A 23,466-nucleotide genomic window follows, 5' to 3' on the forward strand; every position below is an offset into this window, starting at 1 on the left:
ACCACCACAGTAACCACCACCACAGTAACCACCACCACAGTAACCACCACCACAACCACCACCACAGTAACCACCACCACAGTCACCACAGTCACCACCACCACAGTAACCACCACCACCACAGTAACCACCACCACAGTAACCACCACCACCACAGTCACCACCACCACAGTCACCACCACCACAGTCACCACCACCACAGTAACCACCACCACCACAGTAACCACAACCGCCAACAACAACAACCACCGCCAATCGCCACTAAGTGACGGTGACGTCACCAAAGGGCTTGTGCCAGTCTATATGCACATCAAGGCCACGTGAAGTGTCGAACGCCCGCTGGCAGGTCACGGCACAGACCCAGGTGCCATGGGTCGACTGAGATGACTGGCCGATGCACCACCTGTTCCCCCTACTGTGCCAACTTGCTGTGTTTTAGCCACCCGACGCTCTGCTCATTGTTGTGAGCATCGCTCCTCTGCCCTCCGTTATTGCTGGAGGGCGACTGCCTCCAACTGCCCAGTAGCGTCCTTCATCAGCCTCCTCCAGAGGCCGATCTTGACACCGCTGGTACCAGTCATCGGCAAGTCCACTCAGCTCCACGTCCTCCTGTACCACATCACTCCATCTCTTCTCTAGCCCGTGCCGCGCCCGTTTAGCCCCCTCGATCCGGCCGAACAAAAGCTGTTTAGGCATGCGGTGCCTGGGCATGCAGGCTACATGACCCAGCCAACGCAGCCTTGCCTGGCAGAGGAGCTCACTGATGGGACAGATCATAGGCAGACCAGCCTAAATGTTTCTAACCGGCAAAGATGTTCCATTAGAGGGGCCCACGCTTCGCAAGCATAGAGAAGGGAAGGGATGACCGTGGCTGAGAAAACCCAAAGCTTTATGTGGAGCGAGAGACCCCAGGTAGCTTTCACACAGCGTTACGCAGCTGATACAAATATATGCCGCTCGACTGATTCAGAGTGATGCCTCTGCTGTCAAATCGGAGCTGGTCATGAGCACACTGTCCAAGTATGGAAAACTTTCAACTCTCTTCACAACTGCCCCATTACCACATGGGAGTTTTGGGGGTAGAATGTCCTATAGCACAAAATACCCAGGCAGGTTGCTGAGCTTTGGTGGGGCTGATGACCCCACCTCTTCGTGGCACGCTCCAGGTTCAGCAGCAGCGCCTCTAACTCCTCCTCTGAGTGAGCAGCAATCACCACCACCACAGTAACCACCACCACTGGCAGCAATATAAACCTCCATGCCATCCTCATCACTCCCGGCGTGCCGCGTTGCCTCTATCTACACACACACGGATCTCGCAGTCGGTGGGGTCGTGGGCACCCCCCCTCCCTCCCCCTCACCGTGCACCCCCCACCCCCCTCACCATGTCTCGTGCAGGAACATCACCCTGCTGCACTACCTCATCACAGTGCTGGAGCGACACTTCCGCGGAGTGCTGGCCCTGCGTTCTGACCTCCAGCACATACCGGATGCCGCCAGGGTCAAGTACGTCCTGCACACTCCACCAGAGACCGACACATGGAGGGTCAAGCGGACAGACACCCGGACGGACACACAGATAGCCACACGGACGGTCACGTGGATGGTCACGTGGTCGGACACATGCAGACTCCTCGAGACGGATATCTGCTTTGCCTATTATCTTCAGTCGCATTCGTAATCCCCCCCCCACTCCTCCCCACTCACCCCCCCCTCCCCCCACAGTTTTCTGGAGCTGGAAAAGGAAATAAACAACATCAAGAAGGAGCTCAAGAGCGTCGAGGACGTGAGTCGTGACACCAGTGCACAGCAGTGATAACACCAGTGATGACACCAGTGGTGACAGCAGTAAAAACACCAGTGGTGACACCAGTGCACAGCAGCGATAACACCAGTGGTGACACCAGTGGTGACACCAGTGGTGACACCAGTGGTGACACCAGTGGTGACACCAGTGCACAGCAGTGATGACACCAGTCGTGACACCAGTCGTGACACCAGTGGTGACACCAGTCGTGACACCAGTCGTGACACCAGTGGTGACACCAGTGCACAGCAGTGATGACACCAGTGGTGACACCAGTGGTGACACCAGTGGTGACACCAGTGGTGACACCAGTGGTAACACCAGTGGTGACACCAGTGATGACACCAGTGATGACACCAGTGATGACACCAGTGGTGACACCAGTGGTGACACCAGTGATGACACCAGTGGTAACACCAGTGATGACACCAGTGGTGACACCAGTGATGACACCAGTGGTGACACCAGTGATGACACCAGTGGTGACACCAGTGGTGACACCAGTGGTAACACCAGTGATGACACCAGTGGTGACACCAGTGATGACACCAGTGGTGACACCAGTGATGACACCAGTGGTGACACCAGTGGTGACACCAGTGGTAACACCAGTGATAACACCAGTGGTGACACCAGTGGTGACACCAGTGGTGACACCAGTGGTGACACCAGTGGTAACACCAGTGGTGACACCAGTGGTGACACCAGTGATGACACCAGTGATGACACCAGTGGTGACACCAGTGGTGACACCAGTGATGACACCAGTGGTAACACCAGTGATGACACCAGTGGTGACACCAGTGATGACACCAGTGGTGACACCAGTGGTGACACCAGTGGTGACACCAGTGGTGACACCAGTGATGACACCAGTGGTGACACCAGTGGTAACACCAGTGGTGACACCAGTGGTGACACCAGTGATGACACCAGTGGTGACACCAGTGGTAACACCAGTGGTGACACCAGTGGTGACACCAGTGATGACACCAGTGATGACACCAGTGGTGACACCAGTGGTGACACCAGTGATGACACCAGTGATGACACCAGTGGTAACACCAGTGGTGACACCAGTGGTGACACCAGTGATGACACCAGTGGTGACACCAGTGGTGACACCAGTGGTGACACCAGTGGTGACACCAGTGCAAAGCAGTGATGACACCAGTGGTGACACCAGTGGTGACACCAGTGATGACACCAGTGGTGACACCAGTGGTGACACCAGTGATGACACCAGTGGTGACACCAGTGGTGACACCAGTGCAAAGCAGTGATGACACCAGTGGTGACACCAGTGGTGACACCAGTGGTGACACCAGTGGTGACACCAGTGGTGACACCAGTGATGACACCAGTGGTGACACCAGTGGTGACACCAGTGATGACACCAGTGGTGACACCAGTGGTGACACCAGTGGTAACACCAGTGGTGACACCAGTGGTGACACCAGTGATGACACCAGTGGTGACACCAGTGGTGACACCAGTGATGACACCAGTGGTGACACCAGTGGTGACACCAGTGCAAAGCAGTGATGACACCAGTGGTGACACCAGTGGTGACACCAGTGGTGACACCAGTGGTGACACCAGTGCAAAGCAGTGATGACACCAGTGATGACACCAGTGGTGACACCAGTGGTGACACCAGTGGTGACACCAGTGCAAAGCAGTGATGACACCAGTGGTGACACCAGTGGTGACACCAGTGGTGACACCAGTGGTGACACCAGTGGTGACACCAGTGCAAAGCAGTGATGACACCAGTGGTGACACCAGTGGTGACACCAGTGCAAAGCAGTGATGACACCAGTGGTGACACCAGTGGTGACACCAGTGCACAGCAGTGGTGACACCAGTGGTGACACCAGTGGTGACACCAGTGGTGACACCAGTGCACAGCAGTGATGACACCAGTGGTGACACCAGTGGTGACACCAGTGGTGACACCAGTGCAAAGCAGTGATGACACCAGTGGTGACACCAGTGGTGACACCAGTGCAAAGCAGTGATGACACCAGTGGTGACACCAGTGGTGACACCAGTGCACAGCAGTGGTGACACCAGTGGTGACACCAGTGGTGACACCAGTGGTGACACCAGTGGTGACACCAGTGCACAGCAGTGGTGACACCAGTGGTGACACCAGTGGTGACACCAGTGGTGACACCAGTGGTGACACCAGTGCACAGCAGTGGTGACACCAGTGGTGACACCAGTGGTGACACCAGTGGTGACACCAGTGCACAGCAGTGGTGACACCAGTGGTGACACCAGTGGTGACACCAGTGGTGACACCAGTGGTGACACCAGTGGTGACACCAGTGGTGACACCAGTGGTGTCACCAGTGGTGACACCAGTGGTGACACCAGTGGTGACACCAGTGATGCCACCAGTGGTGACACCAGTGGTGACACCAGTGGTGACACCAGTGCACAGCAGTGGTGACACCAGTGGTGACACCAGTGCACAGCAGTGGTGACACCAGTGGTGACACCAGTGGTGACACCAGTGCACAGCAGTGGTGACACCAGTGGTGACACCAGTGCACAGCAGGGGTGATACCAGTGGTGACACCAGTGGTGACACCAGTGGTGACACCAGTGGTGACACCAGTGATGCCACCAGTGATGCCACCAGTGGTGACACCAGTGGTGACACCACTGGTGACACCAGTGGTGTCACCAGTGGTGACACCAGTGGTAACACCAGTGGTGACACCAGTGCACAGCAGTGGTGACACCAGTGGTGACACCAGTGGTGACACCACTGGTGACACCAGTGGTGACACCAGTGGTGACACCAGTGGTAACACCAGTGGTGACACCAGTGCACAGCAGTGGTGACACCAGTGGTGACACCAGTGGTGACACCAGTGCACAGCAGTGGTGACACCAGTGGTGACACCAGTGGTGACACCAGTGGTGACACCAGTGGTGACACCAGTGGTGACACCAGTGCACAGCAGTGGTGACACCAGTGGTGACACCAGTGGTGACACCAGTGCACAGCAGTGGTGACACCAGTGGTGACACCAGTGGTGACACCAGTGCATAGCAGTGGTGACACCAGTGGTGACACCAGTGGTGACACCAGTGCACAGCAGTGGTGACACCAGTGGTGACACCAGTGGTGACACCAGTGCACAGCAGGGGTGACACCAGTGGTGACACCAGTGGTGACACCAGTGGTGACACCAGTGGTGACACAAGTGGTGACAGTAGTGGTGACACCAGTGGTGACAGTAGTGGTGACAGTAGTGGTGACAGTAGTGGTGACACCAGTGGTGACACCAGTGGTTACACCAGTGGTGACACCAGTGGTGACAGTAGTGGTGACAGTAGTGGTGACAGTAGTGGTGACAGTAGTGGTGACACCAGTGGTGACACCACTGGTGTCACCAGTGCACAGCACCCAGGACCTAGTTGACAGCTGCCCACACCCAGCCCAGGTGGTGCCGTGAGCACTGGTCCTGCCCAGCACGACCCCTGAGACCCCTTGACCCCATACCGTGGGGGACCCCCCCCCCCCACTCCGGCACCACCAGGAACAGCCCTTATTGATGTGGCAAGGGCCCCCCAGCGATGAGCCCCCCCCGCCCCCCCATCCTGACTCGGTGCCCCTCGCCCCACGCCAGGAGCTGGTGTACCAGCGCGCCAACCCGTCGGGCCAGGGGGATAGGTTCGTCCCTGTGATGACGAGCTTCATCAACGTGGGCAGCTACCGCTTCTCCGAGCTCGAGGAGGCACTGTGCGACGCCAAGCAGAAGGTGCTACAGCTACTGCAGCTACCACAGCTGATACAGCTACTGCAGCTACCACAGCTACCACAGCTGCTACAGCGACTGCAGCTACCATAGATACAGCTTTCGCAAATACAGCTAACGCTATCACAGCTACAGCTACACTTCCGCAGGGCTACTAAAGCTACACGACCACAACTACATTACTGCAGCTATCAGAGCTACCACTGTCACACAACTACCGCAGCAACAGGTGTATGCAGGAACCTGTACAGTGTCTTTCCTCAAGTAACCGCCACCCCTCTCTCGTCCCCCTTTGTCTCCCCCCTTCCCGTTTGTCACTTGCTCTCCCCCTCGCACTCCCACCTCCCTCCCCCACCATTCCCCCTCCCTTCCCCCCCCCCCCCCTGCTCCCTTCCCCTGCCCACTTCCTTTTCCCCTCTCTCCCCATCTCCCTCTTGCTTTCGTCCCCTATATCCCCCCTGCCGCCTCTCTCGCTCTCCCTTCTCTCTCCCCCTGTCGCTCTGCTGTTCGTATCCCTCCCTGTTACTCCCCCCCTCTCTCCTCCCCCCTACCCCCACGGGCTCAGTTCAGCTGGGCCGTGGGCCACTTTGGGGAGGATGCGAGCCGCTCGCAGCCCGAGGAGTTTTTCGGGATCCTGGACACGTTCCTGCAGGCCTTCGCCGAGGCCCAGCACGAGCTGGAGGACTCGAGGAAGAAGAGGGAGGAGGAGGAGAAGAGGGCACGCCTCGACGCACAGGTGGGTCGCACACGCGTAAAGGGGTCGGGTCGGAGGTCAACTCAGGGCTCGGATCAAGAGTGAGAGGCCGCGGATGGCTTGGTGTTTGTGAACGTTGAGGACCTGAAAGGTGGAATCGAGGCAGTTTGAGTCAAAACCTGAATCTAGCGTGTTAAATATTTAATTTTATCCATAATAGAGGTTTTTGGGTTAGATCGCGTAAATATATAAATGTGTCGTTAAAACCCGCCACCACTGACACAGCCAACTAGTAAGGGTTGTCACGTAAACAGAACGTGCCAATTCGTCACTAGTGCAGCACACCGGTGTGTTGGAGGTACAAGCCACTGAGTTATATAACTATTCTTCAGAAGCGACCTGGCCACAAATCATAGCTCAACGAAGTGGTTCATCACGTGTAAATTTATAGCAGCCAAGTAATCTAAACTCATGTTTATAAATGTGCAGGGGAAAACTGGAGGACTTGGAGAATAACCCACGCAACTGCGGGAAGAACATGCAAACTCTGCATATACAGCAGGCGTCAGGGTCAGGATAGAACCAACGACCTCCTGCATACCGGGCGAGGGAGATAACATCTCGCCACCGTGGCGAATGATGTTTACAGGCCGAGGCCGTAAACTGGCCACCCCGGGGGGGCACCCCGGTTTAACCGCGGGCGGACGAAATCCAGATTTTAGTAGCGCTGGTTCAGCCAGGCGTTGTCCTCCGCAGCCACACGGCAATGGCATCACCTCCATCTCGTGGCACATCGGCCACAATGTGGCCAGAATGAAGGTACAAAGAAATCTGACAGCTTCACTGCAAAGAGCGACAACGAGGGCCGAAGCTCCTGGTTCTCGGAGAGAGATAGAGACCATCAGGGGAGCCGGTTTTCGGAGGGAGTGGACGAGTCTCTGCGTCTCTGGGCGAGATTCTCGGGTGGTGACGGTGCCATCCCAGGAGGAGGATCGGGAGTTGAGTCGGTGACGTGGTACATTGTTGAGGCTTTGGTTGATGGGTAGGTTGCCAATCCATTATATTTGACAGATGCAATAACTGGTCTGGGACTGTTCTTGCTGTTGTTTTACTGCCTTGGGAATTGGTATACTTATACAACTAGAACTTATATACTCTATTTTACGTATTTATCTTTAGTGATTTTCTCTCCTTTGTTGTAACTTTCTGACCCTGTGCCCCCTAACTGCGACATCTGCGAGATAACAAAAATAAGCTTCGTAGCTCATCGGATTTTCCGCCAGTCTAAATAAAAATTCTGATTCTGCCTCCCCCGCCGGCTACCGCAGATGAAGGAGCAACGCGAGCGGGAGCGGAGCGCGCGCCGGGCGGCCGCGGGCCCCGACGGGGACCAGGGCGAGTTCGACGAGCTCGTGTCGGCGCTGCGCTCCGGCGACGTCTTCGACAAGGACCTCCTCAAGGTCAAGAGGCAGCGCAAGCGCGTGTCCAGCGCCGTGCCCGAGGCGGGCCGTGAGCGCAACACCATGGGCCTCTACTGAGCGCCTATGGCGCCGCCCCGTCCGGGGCGACCCCGGGGGGTGGTGGTGAAGCGCGTCCGGGTGCCAGGAGTTGATGTGTGCCGCCGACATCTGGATACCGGCGTTACACGGAACTTTGAGAGGTGTGCGCGGGTTTGTTCTTCGGTGGAAAAGTGACGACTCGACCCTTCGGGGCCACGCTCAACAATGGCTTGTTGGATAGGAGGAGGGGTCCTTAAAGGACTTGGGGGGGGGGGGGGGGGAGTCAGCTCACGCTGAAGTTACCACTGCTCACACTCGTGTTACCACAGTTCACGGTTGTGTTGACACTGTTAAACCTCATGTTAACTATACTCTTAGTTTTTTCGGTAAAGTCACGTAGGTAGGGATTCCAAGATGCATCTTCGAATCCCTGCCTCACTTGATACAGCAAATCTGGCTGTGACGGTCCCACCTGATGACGGAGACTTGTGTTGCCTCCGAAACGCCGTGATTTTTTATTATTTTATTTCTATTATTACTTTTATTAATTTTAATTTCATTTTTTTCTCCTACGTGACTTCACCGAAAAAACTAAGAGTATGAATCCTTGCAGTCACGAAAGCTTCAAATCTAGAACTCATGTTAACTCTTTGCCACTGCTAACGATTATGTTAACCATTTATCGTGCAACCACTGCTGCTCGCGATGACGCAGAAGGGTCTGCGAAGGACCACGATGTCAGACAGGTCAGGTGGTGACCCTGACCCCATCGAGTCTGACCCCGGGTCTCCGTTTGTCCACGCACTGCGTTTATCTCGGCGCGTCTCACAGAGAACCCAGCCCTGGCCAGGACCACAACAAGGCGCTCACTTTCTCAGTATTTTACACAACGCTGCAAGTCTGGCTTGGCATAGGGAATATTGGCATAAGGCACTACCACTAGAGTATGGCTATCCAAGGTGTCAAAATGTAAATGTGTACAAGTCCCGGTGTGCACTCGACTCTTGTACAAAGCGGTGTTGACGTATGGCACACCGTGGAATACAGGGCCACCTTCACCACTGTCTGAATGTCCACAATCTACGCGAGTCTACTCTAGATGCACATACTCCTGTGCACCGGTTTATGACGAACTCTGTACGTGGGTTGGGCGAGGTGGAGGATGTGGCCCCCGGAGCCGCGTGCCCCGGACTCCTCCGCCCGACACGGAGGCCCGACCCTGGCGTCGTAGCGGCTACCACAGCGGCGTGGCGGTCGAGTGTGCAGGCGGTGCAACTGCTCCGTGCACTGGACAGCTGGGGGGGGGGGGGGAGCCCTTTTAATCCCTTTTAATCCCTTCACCCTGACCCGTTCCAAGCACTAACTCTGACACTGACCCTGTCACATTCCAATCACTAACCCTACCCCAGACCTTGACATATCCCAAACACTACCCCTGACCTTGAACTTGACCCCTGACTTCGTGACTTCCAACGAGACGGGCACAATCGTGGTGCGGCATGACAGCCTCTCTCGTCACTCATTCCCCGCGGTGTATTCTTTCCCTCTCTCTCCCTCTCTCTTCATCTCCCACTCGGGGCGGGATGAATTCGTGCATCGTATACGGATGGACAGACATCGCCTCTGCATGTATCGTGGAGATCAAGAATGTACGTGAATCGGAGTCGTCGTTCTTGCCCTTTTTTCGCGCGGGTGGAAACTGTGCGGCCGGTTACGCGATTCACGGTCACGTCCAAAAGTCGCGCGTGAACTTAATTCCCAACCCCGCTCCCTCCATCCGCTCGCCCGCCCACGTCTTCCCGTCCCCACCACCCCCTTACCCACTTCTCCTCCTCCCGCCTCCCACCCACCCACGCCCCTCAGTCCGGTGGGCACAAGTGCAGTGGAAAATTTGGAAAATTAAAGATGACCTCCCCCCCCGCCTCTCCCCACACAGTGCAGGGACTGCGGCCGCCCGAACCCCACAGCGCAGCGCGTTGCGGTGTCCCACGCGGTCTGCTCTCGGCCGGCCAGCCCCCTCGTAAATTCAACCCTGCACATGCAGTTTACAGTACACGTGCAGTACCACCTGCTCCTTGCACTAGAAGACAAAATCGCAGTTGCACCGCCTGCACACTCGATAGCTACTGCACACCGCTTGGTGTGATGCAAGTGGTGAATGGAGCGATGAGTGGAACAGATTTATATCGATATGGAGAGGGGGTCCCGGAGGGGGCTCAGCTCGGCCCCAGCCCGGAACGGTTGGGTTGGACCTGGGACGCGGGGTTACTCCGAGTTAGATCTGCAGTGAGGGAGTGAACGGGCCCAGGTCTCCCCTTGCCCACGGCGAGGAGACGGAGCGAAGATTAAAACGGGGTACCAGCCCCGGTCCTCGCCCCGCTGTCTCTCTCTCTCTTCCTCTACTCTCAGCAATCCTCCCTCACGGTGGCGAGATGTTAACCGACTAGCATGGTATACAGAAGATCGTGGGTTCGATACCGACCCTAACGATGTCTGTAATTTGGAGTTTCTCCCCGTGGTCGCGTGGATTTTCCGATTTACCCCTCCACATTTAGAGTATTTGGCTGTTATGCATTGCCGCTTAAGCCACTTCGTTGAGCTATCACTTGTGGCCAGGTCGCGTCTGAAAGAATAGCTGTCTAGCTGAGTGGCGCTTTACCTGGTAAGTTAAACATAGTTTAGTTTATAGTTCACCCCGCTCGTCGGATGTCGAATGCTCCGCAGGCTTCAGGGTCGTGCTTGTGCTCGGAGACACTTGGGAAGAGCATTGCAGACAGATGTACGCACAGCAATGTATGCCAGGAGATGTACGCACGGCAATGTATTATTGTAGAATCTATCCGAGGACAAACTCTCACTTCTAGCAGAATTCATGACCAAGCATCCCGACCCAGCAGCACCCTCCTGACAAGAGTCCTGGTACTCGGCGAGGCGTTCGTGTGTATGGGACCCGCTCACCTTTCTACTCTACCCCCTTCCGACCCTCGCGCTCAAGCAGGGGGCGGGGGTCCGGGATGGCATCCCTGGCCGTAGAGCCTCTTGCCTCCTCATTGTACGTAGCATTGCCGGTCTGTGTGGGGTAGTAGCCAAGGGGACCCGTGCCCTCCACTGCCCCATGCTCCCTGGGCTTCGTCATGAGCGACGGGGGGGGGCGGGGCCTGCGGGAGGCGAGCGACGAGGTGGCCGGTGTGCGCGCCTCTGTCCGTAATCATCACACCCGCGAGCTTCGTGTCCTTGACGCGGCGTTTAATGGCACGCGACTGTTTCTCGCCGAGTCACGCGGCCTGCGGGAGGCCCTCTGAAAGGAGGAGCACGCGCCGCGTGGAGCCGACACGAGGCCCTTGCCGGACACCGCCTCCACCCATGTTAACAATGTGCGTGTGCGTCTGTCTGGGTGTGTGCGTGTGCGTCTGTCTGGGTGTGTGCGTGTGCGTCTGTCTGGGTGTGTGCGTGTGCGTCTGTCTGGGTGTGTGCGTGTGCGTCTGTCTGGGTGTGTGCGTGTGCGTCTGTCTGGGTGTGTGCGTGCGTGCAGCGGCAGTGTAACGGTTAGTGTGCCGCGCTACGAACCCGGCGACCGGAGTTCGATTCCCGCTTGCGACCATTAACAGTGGCGAACCGGTCCAGGGCTTCTTCGAGGTCGACTTGGCCTCAAACGAGTACCTGGTGCAGTGTGTACACATTGCCACTAAGGGAGACAAAGGCGGCGGGGCGTGGTGCTGGCCACCCACTCTCTCGTGTGCCGCTTGTAGCACTTGCCCCAATAGTCTGGAAAGACTATACAGGGGATCTTTGTCTTTGGGTGGAGTGGCGGCACAGTGCTTGGCGCCCCGCGTAACGAACCTGGCTGCCAGAGTTTGATTTATGCTCGCAGCCACCATCTGTGATGAATAGCTGCCTGTAAGCGTCTGCGAGCGTTTGCCTGTGTCATTGCGTGCGTCTGTACATGCCTGTACGTGTCTGCCTGTGTGTGTGCGCGCGCGACGTCCGTGCGTGCGTCTGGCTGCGTGTGCGTGGCGCACGACGCAGTTCCAGCCGCGCCGCTGGTGCTCCAGTTGTGGGGAGGGAGGGTCCTTGAGACCGGTCCCCAGAAGCGCGACGCCGCTCACTCCCAGCGAACGCCCAGCAGCCGGCAGCTCTCGGCCCAGAGTCTCCGCGCCGTGGGGTCGCGGCGCGCCTGCCACGCCACCGCCGCCTCGGCGCAGTCGCTGTAACGAGACGAGACCGGCCCGGTCAGGTCCCGCAGCGCCTCCATCATCATCATCATCAGCCTCCCCCTCCCGCCCTGCAGGAGCCTCTCTCTGCTCGACGACAACAGTCAGGATTAGCCGCACTCGTGCTGCCGGCAGGCTGCGCGAGTGCCGATTGAGGCGTCGGCGACGCACGAGACGGTGAAAATGGGTGGCACCTCGCCCGGCCGCCCTCTTCTCCGATGAACTGATGTTGACACGCCACACAGCCACTCGTTTAAGGCAGAGTTTTAGACCGGTTCGGATATCGCTCGTCACCACTGTTATTCGTGGACGGGTATTGCACCACAGCTCCCCACGTTCTCTACATTCACACCTTAAAGACAAGACAAAGATCCCACTGTGTCTGTCGCCTCCACAGACTGTTGGGGCAAGTGCCGTTAGCGAGTAGCACCTATGACGGACGAGGGGGTGGTGTGGCCCGGACCACGTGAACACCGCCATGGCAGGCCGTCGCACACGCAGCTCTGCCGACCTCCAGTGGCTCAATGTGGCACTGATTCTGACTTCACGCTCAAGTTCAGCACGGTTCTGAGCCAGCTCGCTCGAGCCTGCGCCGGTGCCGACTCCAGCGTCGCGGTCGAAACCCCGAGCCCCCCGCTCCGGACGGACGGACGCACCTGAAGTATCCCCCGGACAGCGCCGATATCTCAGGGGCCACGGCGCAGAACACCGAGGTCTGCGCTCCCTGCTCGGCCGTGCGGATGAACGGGGAGAAGAGCCACCAGGCCAGCGTCATGAGCTTCGAGTGACGCGGGAGCTCCGAGTGCACCGTGCCGGGGTGCACCGCGAACGCCGACACGCCGGTGCCTACGCGCGAGGGAAAAAGTCATAAAAAAAAAATGTACACGCTTTTATGAAATGTACTCGTAATGGCAGAACTCCACGACTCCAGGAAGTGGCCCCGAAGCTTGCCATAACGTAAGGGACCGTGGACAATTAGACCCAAGCCGAAACATAACATATAAATAATATTGTTAAAAAATATACTTTTTTTATGATAGAATACAGTATTGTTATCAGTATGGCATAAGTATACCAAGTTTGCAGTCGATACCACATTGGGAAGTGGGTTAAAATTGAGTTACAAGATTTGAGGATACAACAACGACAACAACAGAGTGAGTTAAAAGAAAGCGTGGAATAAAAAAAAAACGGCACCCACTGTGAGACACTGGGAGGGGGGGGGGTGTGCGCGTGCCATGCTCCAGTCGCGTTATGTACATGTGTTGAACTTCTTTCGCACCGTACATGGCCAACAGCGCTAATCAGAGGTGCGGGAGAAGGACAACTAAACACAAAAATCTGTTGTGAAGAAATGAGTTTCCAAATGAGATTTAAAAGGGCACGGCTCCAGTGGCTTCCTAATACCGGAAGAGCGTTCCAGACGGCCGCAGAAGCGCATCTGAAAGCTCGCGATGCGGTGGCCGCCGTCTTTACTCGATGGTTCACCAAAACTCCACTGCGAGGATGACCACAGTTCGCGTGACGGTTTATGCTCCTTGAGATCAGCAAGGGATTGTGGTTCATCCGTGACAAACACTTTGTGTACAATGAGTGCGACCTTTACGCTTGCTGCTAAAGGACAGACGCATATGCCCAGTGGTAGGATGGGGGGAATGGGGGGGATGGGGGGGGGGGGGAATGGGGGGGATGGGGGGGGGCAATCACCCCCCCCCCCCGCAATCATCCCCCGCCACCGCCCCCCCCCGCAACTTGGGGGGTTTCTGTATCCACGTCTGCAGGTACTGCACTTACCAGCCCCCCACCTCCCCCCCCCATGTCAGCGCTAGGCTACAAATGTATAAACCACTTTTACCGCACGCCACTATTCAAAGGCGATGCGTGGCCGCTGTGTACAACGTAGCAGCTTTGTGAGTGTGCGCGGTGGTTTGAATCGGTGGTTCTCAACCATCGTTTTACCCCTTGCCAGACCCAACATGGTTCTGAGAAATAAGCGGATGAATAATGAACATCAATATTTTAACTAATTGTCCATTTTGTGAGGTACAGTATCCCAACTAGCTCGTAACTGCAAGCGAATAAAAACATTTCAACGGACGATTTGCACGAATGACGTAATGTGTTCGCACTCGCTGGTTACTGTTGGAAACCACATTGTTTACTATGAACGAGTTTAGAAAGGTCTTTATATGGTTCTAGGTTACGATATGGATTTCAATTTTATCGTAGTTATTTATATTGGCAGATTCTTACGTGATTATTCACCAATGACTCCTGTGTGATATAATTTCGCGCATTTATGAATCGCCTCACGTACCCCCAGGGGTCCGCATACCCCCGTTTCAGAACTAATGAACTCGGTGATGTATCCACTACTGTGGCGATACATTCTATTTGTTGAGAACCACTGCTTCACACAGCAGCAGCCGCCCTGCCGCTTACATCCAACCACCGGCCGCATGGCTCGGCGGGAGAGCGAGTGGCTCGCAATCGTCAAGCTGCGAGTTCAAATCTTGGTCGGGGGAGGTTGACTCGGCCTATCATCCCTACCTCCCTCCAGGGGTCGGTAAAATGAGCACCAATTTGCGTGGAAGTCAACAGTGGTTGTACGGATAGACCCGGCCCCCGTTATAGGAGTGTGGAATTTCCACCACTGGCTCTGCAGGGCGGTGAAGAGATGGGCACCAATGCCTCGATGGTCATGTGAACAGCAGCAGCAGCGGGAGATCGATCGCTCTGATTTCTGAGGGAACTCGCTGGCCCTGCAATACCGGACATCTGTGGGAAAAGGGCTTCACAGCTCATCGAATTCCTTCACGATAAAGATTCCGACTCCGAACCGCACTGCTTGGCGGGTACGAGATGCACCCTGGAGGCCATGGGGGGGATAGGCGGCAGGTGAGCGATTGACGCACTCCCAAGCTTCATCGCTGTTGTTATTGTCGCGATGGAGCCTCCTCCCGCGTGTTTACCCAGGAAAGGCTCGCGTGACTATTTTCAGGAGGGCCCTGAAGACCGCTGGCGAACGCCGCGGTGTTGCGCCGAGGTTCCGCATCGGAAGCCTCACCGCGGGGCCCCCACCACCACTCCGCACGGCCCTGATCTGCCAAGAACAACTGCGGTGGCCCCATCATCAATCGCCGCAGAGCGACGACCGCTCTCAACTACGCACGCCTCATCTACAAGCTTTAAACCTGCACGCATAACATGCACATCCTTTGCCATACGCTAGTCGGGGGCGATGCTGCTGTGTTTAAACCCGACTGAGTGATTTGCAAGGTAATTTTTCAGCATTGGGATGTTTTGGCCAATATCAGTTACATTGTGCATGTGCGAGCTGTTTTTATCTGTGGGTGGAAACCAGAGAAGCGGGAGGAAACCCAATGCAGAAGAGGGGTGGAACGTGCAAACTCCACACAGCAGACGCCCGAATCAGGAATCAAACCCAGGCCCCTGTTGCTCTGAGGCACGAGTGTTGCCACTGAGCTACCACCCCCGTTGGGAGCGGTGCGTGCCGAGCGGTGCGTGCCGCGCGGTGCCTCGCCTTGCAGCCTGCTCGCCAGGCTCCGCACGAACATCACCAGGGCCAGCTTGCTCTGGCAGTAGGCGAGCCCTGGCGAGTACCAGCGCGCCGACATGAGGTCCGAGAAGGAGATGCGGCCGAAGATGTGCCCGAGCGACGCCACGCACACCACGCGCCCGCCGGCGCGCCGCAGCGCGTCCAGCAGGAGGTGGGTGAGCAGGAAGTGGCCTGAGGGGGGGGGGGAGCGTGGCGAGGGGGGAGCGTGCGGGAGAGGCTGTTAGGCAACGATCGCCCCGCTCGATTCTCCTCTGTCGCGGGATGACGCGACGCACGCGCAACGGTTGCGAGATGTTAACTCCCTCACCTGGTATGCAGGAGGTACGTGGGTTCGATCCCGACCCTGATGCCTGCATATTTGGAGGTTGCACGTCTCTCTCCCCGTGGTCATGTGGATTTTTCTCCGGGACCTCTGGGTTTTCCCACCACATTTAGAATCGACGTGCATTTGGAGTATTTGACTGCTCTAAATTTCCACGTGATAAGCCACTTCGTTGAGCTAGCATTTGTGATAGCCAGTGGGCCTTACCTGGAAAAATTAACATAGCTCTTGAAATAGTTTAGTTTATTTTCAGCAGGTCAGTGGAGGCGCAGCAATTGGCGTGGTTGACATCGGTGGTGAGCAGTTAAATCTGAACTGGCACTGCCCCACACACCCCCCTTTGCCCGATCTGCCCTGACGAGCGAAGAAGCCAAGTACCGTATGGTCAAAACAACTCCAAAGGCTGACATAGCACGGGGCGGCCTTTATCCAGCTGTGGATTGACCAAGAGTTGAATAGAAAAAGACTTGGCTCAAGTTGTATTTGAAAGCTGCCGCTGCTAATTTGTTTAGTGTTCCTGCTGCCACGCTGAGGGAGTGCGCGATTGAATGGTGTGTCTGTGTCTCCGTTTGTGCATGGGGGGGGGGGGGAGTTGTAGTGCAGCGGTTAGCGCGCTGCACTACGAGCCCAGCGAACCGGGATCGATCCCCGTTAATGGCCAACAGTGACGATTATCTGAACTGGTCCCAGGCCTCGCCTAAGTTGAATTCGCCTCAAATGAGTACTTGGTGCGGTGTGTAAACATCGTCACAAGAGAAACAAAGGCGGCCGGGCGTGGTGTCGGCCTTCATAGGTGCTCGCTAATAACACTTGCTCCTACAGTCTGTTGAGGCTATAAGGGGGATCTTTGTCTTTGCATGCGGGGAGCAGTGGCGTATACCCGAGTTTGATTCCTGCTCATGGCCAACTCCGGTGGCGAATATCTGAAGCAGTCCTAGGCCTCAGGTCGGTCGACTCGGCATTGGGGAGACAAAGGTGGCTGGGCTTGGTGCAGACCACAGCACCCACTCTTGCGTTGCGATGGCCTTCACAGGTTGTGCTCGCTCACTGCACTTGCCCCAACAGCCCGTGTGGGCTACACGGGGGCGATCTTTGTGTTTTTGGTGTGACGGGCACTGCCTAGGCGCTCCTCACCCAGGTAGTTCACTCCCAGCTGCATCTCAAAGCCGTCGGCCGTCTTCTGGTAGGGGCACATCATTACGCCGGCGTTGTTGATGAGGACGTCCACCCGAGGCTCCTCTGCAAAGATTCCACGGACACACACGGACAGCCCCTCGTCACTCCCCTGCTGGGCGAGTGCCTCCCACACGTTGTTTTGGTTGGTGGAGACACGGAGGCAGTCTTGTGGGAGCATATAGATACCGTACAACAATGATTGTGTGGCACGGGTATTCCCACTCTGGCAGGGGGAGGGGGTTTGACTTGAGTAATCGTGTAGTGGCAGAGGTGGCCGTAGAGATGGTTGCGGAGCGGTACTGTAGCGGTTAGCGCACTGCGCTGCGAACCCGGCGACCCGAGTTCAATTCCCGCTCAGTGAGGATTATCTGAACCGGTCCTGGGCCTCCCCTAAGTCGACTCAGCCTCAAATGAGTACCTGGTGCGGTGTGTAAACATCCCCACTACGGAGACTAAGGCGGCCAGGGGCGTGGTGCTGGTCACCCACCCCCTCTTGTGCTATGCCGGTCTTCATAGTGCTCACTTACGGCTCTTGTCCCAACAGTCTGTTAAGGCTATACAGGGGATATTTGTATCTTTGTGGAGGTAGTAGTGGTGGTAGAGGATGTTGTGGTGGAGGTGACAGCAGAGGAGGCGGTGGAGTTCAAAGAAAGTGGTCGTTGCTGCGTGGTGACTGTGGCAGAGATGTAGCAGCTGGTGACGGTGGCGGAGGTGCAGCAGCTGGTGACAGGGGGGTGCCGCTCTCTCCCCCACTGCCCCCCCCCAGCCCCCCTTCCCCGTGCGCACCCTGCAGGAGTTTCTGTGCGAAGTCACGGATGGAGGCCGAGCTGGCGAGGTCGAGGTGCCGCACGTGCACCTCGTGGCTCCCCGAGTGCGCGCGCAACTCGCTTGCCACCGCCTCGGCCTTGCGCGTGTCCCGGCACGCCATGATGACTCGTGCACCTGCGGGCCCGGCAACATCGTGCCATCACGGCGGGGCCGTCACAGGGAGTGCAAGGACGGGGGGGGGGGTCCACTACGAGGCTCGTAGAGTGGCCCCGAGAAAAATATCCCACTGGGAGATGAGGATACAGATTGGTGAGGTTCCGGAGATGAGAAAAACAGATTAATGACAGCAAATGCGAGATAAACGCGCGACATCGGCGAGAGCCCTCTGGAGACGTGTACAGACGCCCCATCATCTCATCGGTGCATGCGACATGTGACTGCACGTGTACTGTCGGCACCACGCCACCTCGTCATGAGCCCCACTGGGCACCACAGTTGAACCTTGCCCTATACGGTTGGGGGCTCCAGGTCAGGGCCACCGAGATGAGTGCCTCGGGGTCTCGGCCTGTTGGTGATGAGGGACCGGGGTCCCGCGGCGCCCACGCTCACCTCTCCTCGCCAGCTCCAGCGCCGTCTCCTTGCCGATGCCGCTGCTCGCCCCGGTCACCACCACCGTCTTCCCGTCCACGCGCGCCGCCGAGGGGCACCGCCTGCCCGCCACGTACCGCCTGCCGCACGGGGACAGGACAACAACCACAGCGGCTTGTGCCAGGCTAGGTGCACTTCGAGGCCATCACGTGCGGTGTTGAAGGCTTGTCGGCAGGAGGTTACGGAACAGTCCCAGGTGCTTTTGGTTAAACTCAACATTTAAAAAAATATATTTGACCAGGTAAGGCCCACTGAGCTATGTAGCTCTTTATCAGAAGCGACCTACCCACAGATGATAGCTCAACAAAGTGGCTTCTCTTGCAGAAATGCACAGCAGGCAAATACTCCAAACACACGTTTCTAAATGTTGAGGGAAAAACCGGTGGACCCGGAGAAAATTCCACTGGACCACGGAGAGAACACGCAAACCCAAAATACACAAGCGTCAGGGACGGGATCAAACCCACGATCTCCTGGTGGTGGTGGCTGTGCACGTGGCTGCCTGCAATCCTGCGCTATGGAGGCGGTTTCACAAACAGAGTTTGTGAAACTGCCTTCCTGTGGGCATCGAGGAGCAGCCAGGGCTAATATAATCTGTCCTATCTGTCCGCGACCAAGTGTCGCCCCCTCTCATGCGTAGGGTTTCCCCGGGTGCTCCCATTTCCTCCCGGGTGCTCCCATTTCCTCCCGCGTGCATAATAAACACTGGCTCATAGGCTGGAGGCATCTTCACCTCCGCGTGAACGACGCTGCGGTGTACAGCGACATGGCTGGCAGATGCACCGCCTGTGCCCTCCCACTGTGACCCCCTGTGCAGAGGGGACAGCTGCTGGGCTGCTTGACGATTTTGGACGACTGGGCCCGTGCTGCGCTGCTGCCAAATGACAAGGACGCCGGCTCGCCTCCATCGCGGAGCCGCGCTCCCCGTGACCCCGCGAGCTCCGTGACCCCACGCTCCCCGTGACCCCGCGCTCCCCGTGACCCCGCGCTCCCCGTGACCCCGCGCTCCCCGTGACCCCGCGCTCCCCGTGACCCCGCGCTCTCCGTGACCCCGCGCTCCCCGTGACCCCGCGCTTCCCGTGACCCCACGCTCCCCGTGACCCCACGAGCTCCGTGACCCCACGCTCCCCGTGACCCCACGCGCTCCGTGACCCCACGCGCTCCGTGACCTCACGGCGTGTGACCTCCTGGTGGGGGGGGGGGGCTCTGGATCCCCCTGGTAGACATCCAGGGTCCACCCTGCCACGTGGCTATACTGTCAGCAGAGGGCAGTACAGCAAAAGCCATTGTTGTACGGTACTGTTCTCCGGCGTCTATGCTCCACTGCCCTGTCCATTCAAACTCGATTAGCCAGGCGACGGGCGCAGTGTGGCGTGTTACTGGGGTAACCATCATGGTACCGCGTTACCAGGCGCGGTACCCTGGTAACGCTCATTTAACGCGTGCAAGGTGACGTATATCTAGTGACGCCTCCGAGATAACGTATCCTTGTTAACTCGCGCTAGGTACGGTATGCATGGTAACGCGTGCAAGGTCACGTACCCATGGTAACGTGTGCAAGGTCACGTACCCATGGTAACGTGTGCAAGTGAAGGTATGCATGGTAACGCATGCAAGTGAACGTGTCCATGGTAACGCGTGCAAGTGAAGGTATGCATGGTAACGCGTGCAAGGTCACGTACCCATGGTAACGTGTGCAAGTGAAGGTATGCATGGTAACGCGTGCAAGGTCACGTACCCATGGTAACGCGTGCAAGGGAACGTACCCATGGTAACGCGTGCAAGAGAACGTGTCCATGGTAACGCGTGCAAGTGAAGGTATACATGGCAACGCAAGCAAGGTAACGTGTCCTTGGTAACGCGTGCAGGTCGATGTACGCGTGGCAACGCTCATGACAACGCGTGCAGAGTCAGCTCCCCACGGTAGCGCGTGCAACGTAACGTGCCCATGGCAACGCGAGTCGCCCGTCGCCCCGCGTTACCGGAGCCGCGGCCTCATCCAGGCGAAGGCGATGAGCCCCGCGAGTCCGAGCACGAAGAGGAGGAGCAGGAGGGAGCTCGGAGCGGCGAGCGGCGCCATGGCGAGAGCGAGCGGAGGGAGACGGAGCGGGGTGAGAGGCGAGCCCGGAGTGACCCGCGCCACGTGGTCAGTGACGCGCGCAGGGGGAGGGGGAGGAGCACGTGGCGTGAGGGGCGGTGACGGGCTGCGGCGTGTGCGGTGCCGGTGATGTGAGTGGGGTGATGGGAGGGAGGGAGTGAGTGGGGCGATGGGAGGGAGGAAGGGGGGTGATGGGAGGGAGTGGGTGGGCGTGGTGATGGGAGGGAGGGAGTGGGTGTGGTGATGGGAGTGGGTGTGGTGATGGGAGGGAGTGGGCGTGGTGATGGGAGGGAGGGAGTGGGGTGATGGGAGGGAGGGAGTGAGTGGGGCGATGGGAGGGAGGGAGTGGGGAGATGGGAGGGAGTGAGGGTGGTGATGGGAGGGAGGGAGTGGGGCGATGGGAGGACGTGAGTGTGGTGATGGGAGGGAGGGAGTGGGGTGATGGGAGGGAGTGAGTGGGGCGATGGGAGGGAGGGAGTTTGGTGATGGGAGGGAGTGAGTGGGGAGACAGGAGAGAGGGAGTGGGGTGATGGGGCAGTGATGGTGGTGATGGGGGAGAGAATGTGGTGATGGGATAGTGAGTATGGTGATGGGGGAATGAGTGTGATGGGAGAGAGTGAGTGGGGTAATGGGGGAGTGAATGTGATGATGGGAGAGTGAGTGTGGTGATCGGAGAGTGAATGTGATGATGGTGGAGTGGGGTGTTGGGAGAGTGGTGATGGGAGATACAGCCATATTTCCCAACGTGATTTGTAAATTCGCGGTTGCATCCGACTCAAGAGCCGCATGGCTCACAGGGCTATACCTAATAAATGAAGCTTGAAAACTTGAACTTGAGAGTGAAATTTTTACGTACAATTTCATTGAGGGACTGTGTGTTGCGTTGGTGTGGCCTGGGACTGGTTTTACTGTTGGTTTACTGCCTTTCCCAACCTTGGGAATTGATTATGCAGTTCGAACTTACACACTTTATTTATGTAAGTGGCACCGCGGTGGCTAGGAGATGTTATCTTCCTCGCCTGGTATGCAGGAGGTCGGCGGTTCGATCCCGACCCTGATGCCTGTCGATTTGGAGTTTGCATCTTCTCCCCCTGTTCGCGTGGATATTTTCTCCGTGTCCTTCGGTTTTTCCGGTTTTCCCCTCCACATTTACCAACACGCTTTGAAATTATTTCTTAGATTATTTTTGCTGCTGTAAATTTCCACACGATAAGCCACTTTGTTGAGCTATCATTCGTGGCCAGGTCGATTTTGAAGAATAGCTACATAGCTCAGTGGGCCTTACTTGGAAAATTTAAAATAGTTCAAGTTATGTGTTTACCTTTCCTACACTTTGCATTCCTATCGTGTTTGTGTCCTGTTTGTTGTTGTGACGTTCTCACCCCCTGCCCGTGTTGGACATCTGTGAACAAGATTTGTTGCAGCTCATCGGGTTCCTCCAGTCTAAATAAATACAGTCCTCGGATTCTGCGCTGATGGGTGAGTGCCTCGCCTCGTGAGATCTCGCAAGCCAAGCATGCTGGAGCCTGGAGCTGTCACTCGCCACTCACGCCAGTGGAACTCGGTGCAGAAAAAAAAATACATTGTTGTACCATACTTCTATGCTTCTACGTCCATGCTCTCTCACCTTCACCATCCTGCGCTCACCAGCGCGGTGAAGTATGATCGAACAACTCACGACCCGCAAGGCGTTGGGAGGCGCCCTCATCAAGCAGTGGATTGTCACGAACATGTTAGGGGCCGTCACGCGATTTTGGACGATTTTTGACCCCTCCCCCATCGTCACACGGCGTCACAAAACGTTAGACCCCCCCCTCAAATATGACGTCACAAAGCTCTGCCCCCCCCCAAAAAAAACATGCTTCAATTCGCTTTAAACTATTGACATTGTAGTGCATATTTAATGTGACGCTGTACTCTGATGTTGTAAGAGAAAACATTTATTTAAAAGTCTATTTAATTAAGTAGAACGTGTTGTCTATATTTATTTAAAATTGCGAATTTTGATGTGACGTCACATTTATCCCCCCCCCCCTCGTCACAAATGTCTGACCCCCCCCCCCCTAGGTGCGTGACGTAATTTATGGATGGCCCCTTAACGATGCTACAGCATCCTCCCAGCCGTGGTGTTCCCTGTAGCTACACGCGAAGTTCGTGACCGCGGCGTGTGGAGGACACGGAGCGGGGGTGGGGTAGGGGGGCTAGTGTGGGTGCAGAACCCTGCTCAGGGGGTACCAGGGTTAGGGTCCTGGGACCCCGGCCCCCTCCCCGGCGGGATCGGGATCTGCCCCCCCCCTACCCTGGGGGTCCATACGCGCGAGGGGGCGTCGTGGAGACCGCACAGCTTGAGGGGAACGCAGTGCGCGCTGCAGGTGCGCCCCGAGTGGCTCCCCGTGTCCCCGTGGGCCAGAGACGGTCTCGGGGAATGTTTTCTCGAGCTCACGCCCCGCTTGAAATGAAGTCGGATTGAGGGGAACAGCATCGCTGTAAATCGCCGTTACGCGCTGCGCGCACCAGATGATTGCTAAACAAGAGCCAGGCAGCGTGACGTGGATGCTGAAAGCGCGCATTCAGTTTAACCAGCGTTGGACGCGATACCCATACATACAAATATAAAGGTCCCCCGTATAGCTTTAACAGACTGTTGGGACAAGTGCCGGCACGGCACATGTTTGAGTGGGTGGCCAGCACCACACGCGGCTGCCTTCGTCTATCCCTGTCGCGATGTTTTTACCCATCGCACCGGGCACTCATTCGAGACTGAGTCAACCCAAGTTAGAGCGCGGACTGGCGCCACCCGCGTGCTCACTACTACTGCGCCAACTGATTGTTGGCAAAACAAGAAAACACGGCGCCCGGCGGTTGCCGCTCGGTGCGGTGGCCGGGG

General features: G+C 57.0%; 2 protein-coding genes across 2 annotated transcripts in view; one reads left to right on the forward strand and one right to left on the reverse strand.

Moving 5' to 3' along the window:
- Positions 1–8,043, forward strand: part of LOC144729793 (disheveled-associated activator of morphogenesis 1-like) — a 38,022-nt gene extending 29,979 nt beyond the window's left edge. The window contains 5 exon segments of the mRNA XM_078610295.1: positions 1,399–1,506; positions 1,726–1,786; positions 5,455–5,586; positions 6,149–6,319; positions 7,606–8,043. Coding sequence (XP_078466421.1) covers positions 1,399–1,506; positions 1,726–1,786; positions 5,455–5,586; positions 6,149–6,319; positions 7,606–7,815 — 682 coding nt within the window. The 3' untranslated portion in view covers positions 7,816–8,043.
- Positions 8,044–11,005: 2,962 nt separating this feature from the next.
- Positions 11,006–20,876, reverse strand: LOC144729794 (retinol dehydrogenase 12-like). The gene is made up of 7 exons (XM_078610297.1): positions 20,464–20,876; positions 18,443–18,561; positions 17,852–18,007; positions 17,024–17,128; positions 15,532–15,738; positions 12,644–12,833; positions 11,006–11,981 (listed from the first exon to the last, which is right to left on the reverse strand). The coding sequence occupies exons 1-7, from the start codon at positions 20,559–20,561 to the stop codon at positions 11,879–11,881; spliced, it is 978 nt and encodes a 325-aa protein (XP_078466423.1). The 5' UTR covers positions 20,562–20,876; the 3' UTR covers positions 11,006–11,878.
- Between the last annotated feature and the right edge of the window lie 2,590 nt (positions 20,877–23,466).

The sequence above is a fragment of the Lampetra planeri genome, chromosome 33, assembly GCF_965212315.1.
Source record: "Lampetra planeri chromosome 33, kcLamPlan1.2.h2, whole genome shotgun sequence".
Taxonomy (NCBI): Eukaryota; Metazoa; Chordata; class Hyperoartia; order Petromyzontiformes; family Petromyzontidae; genus Lampetra; species Lampetra planeri.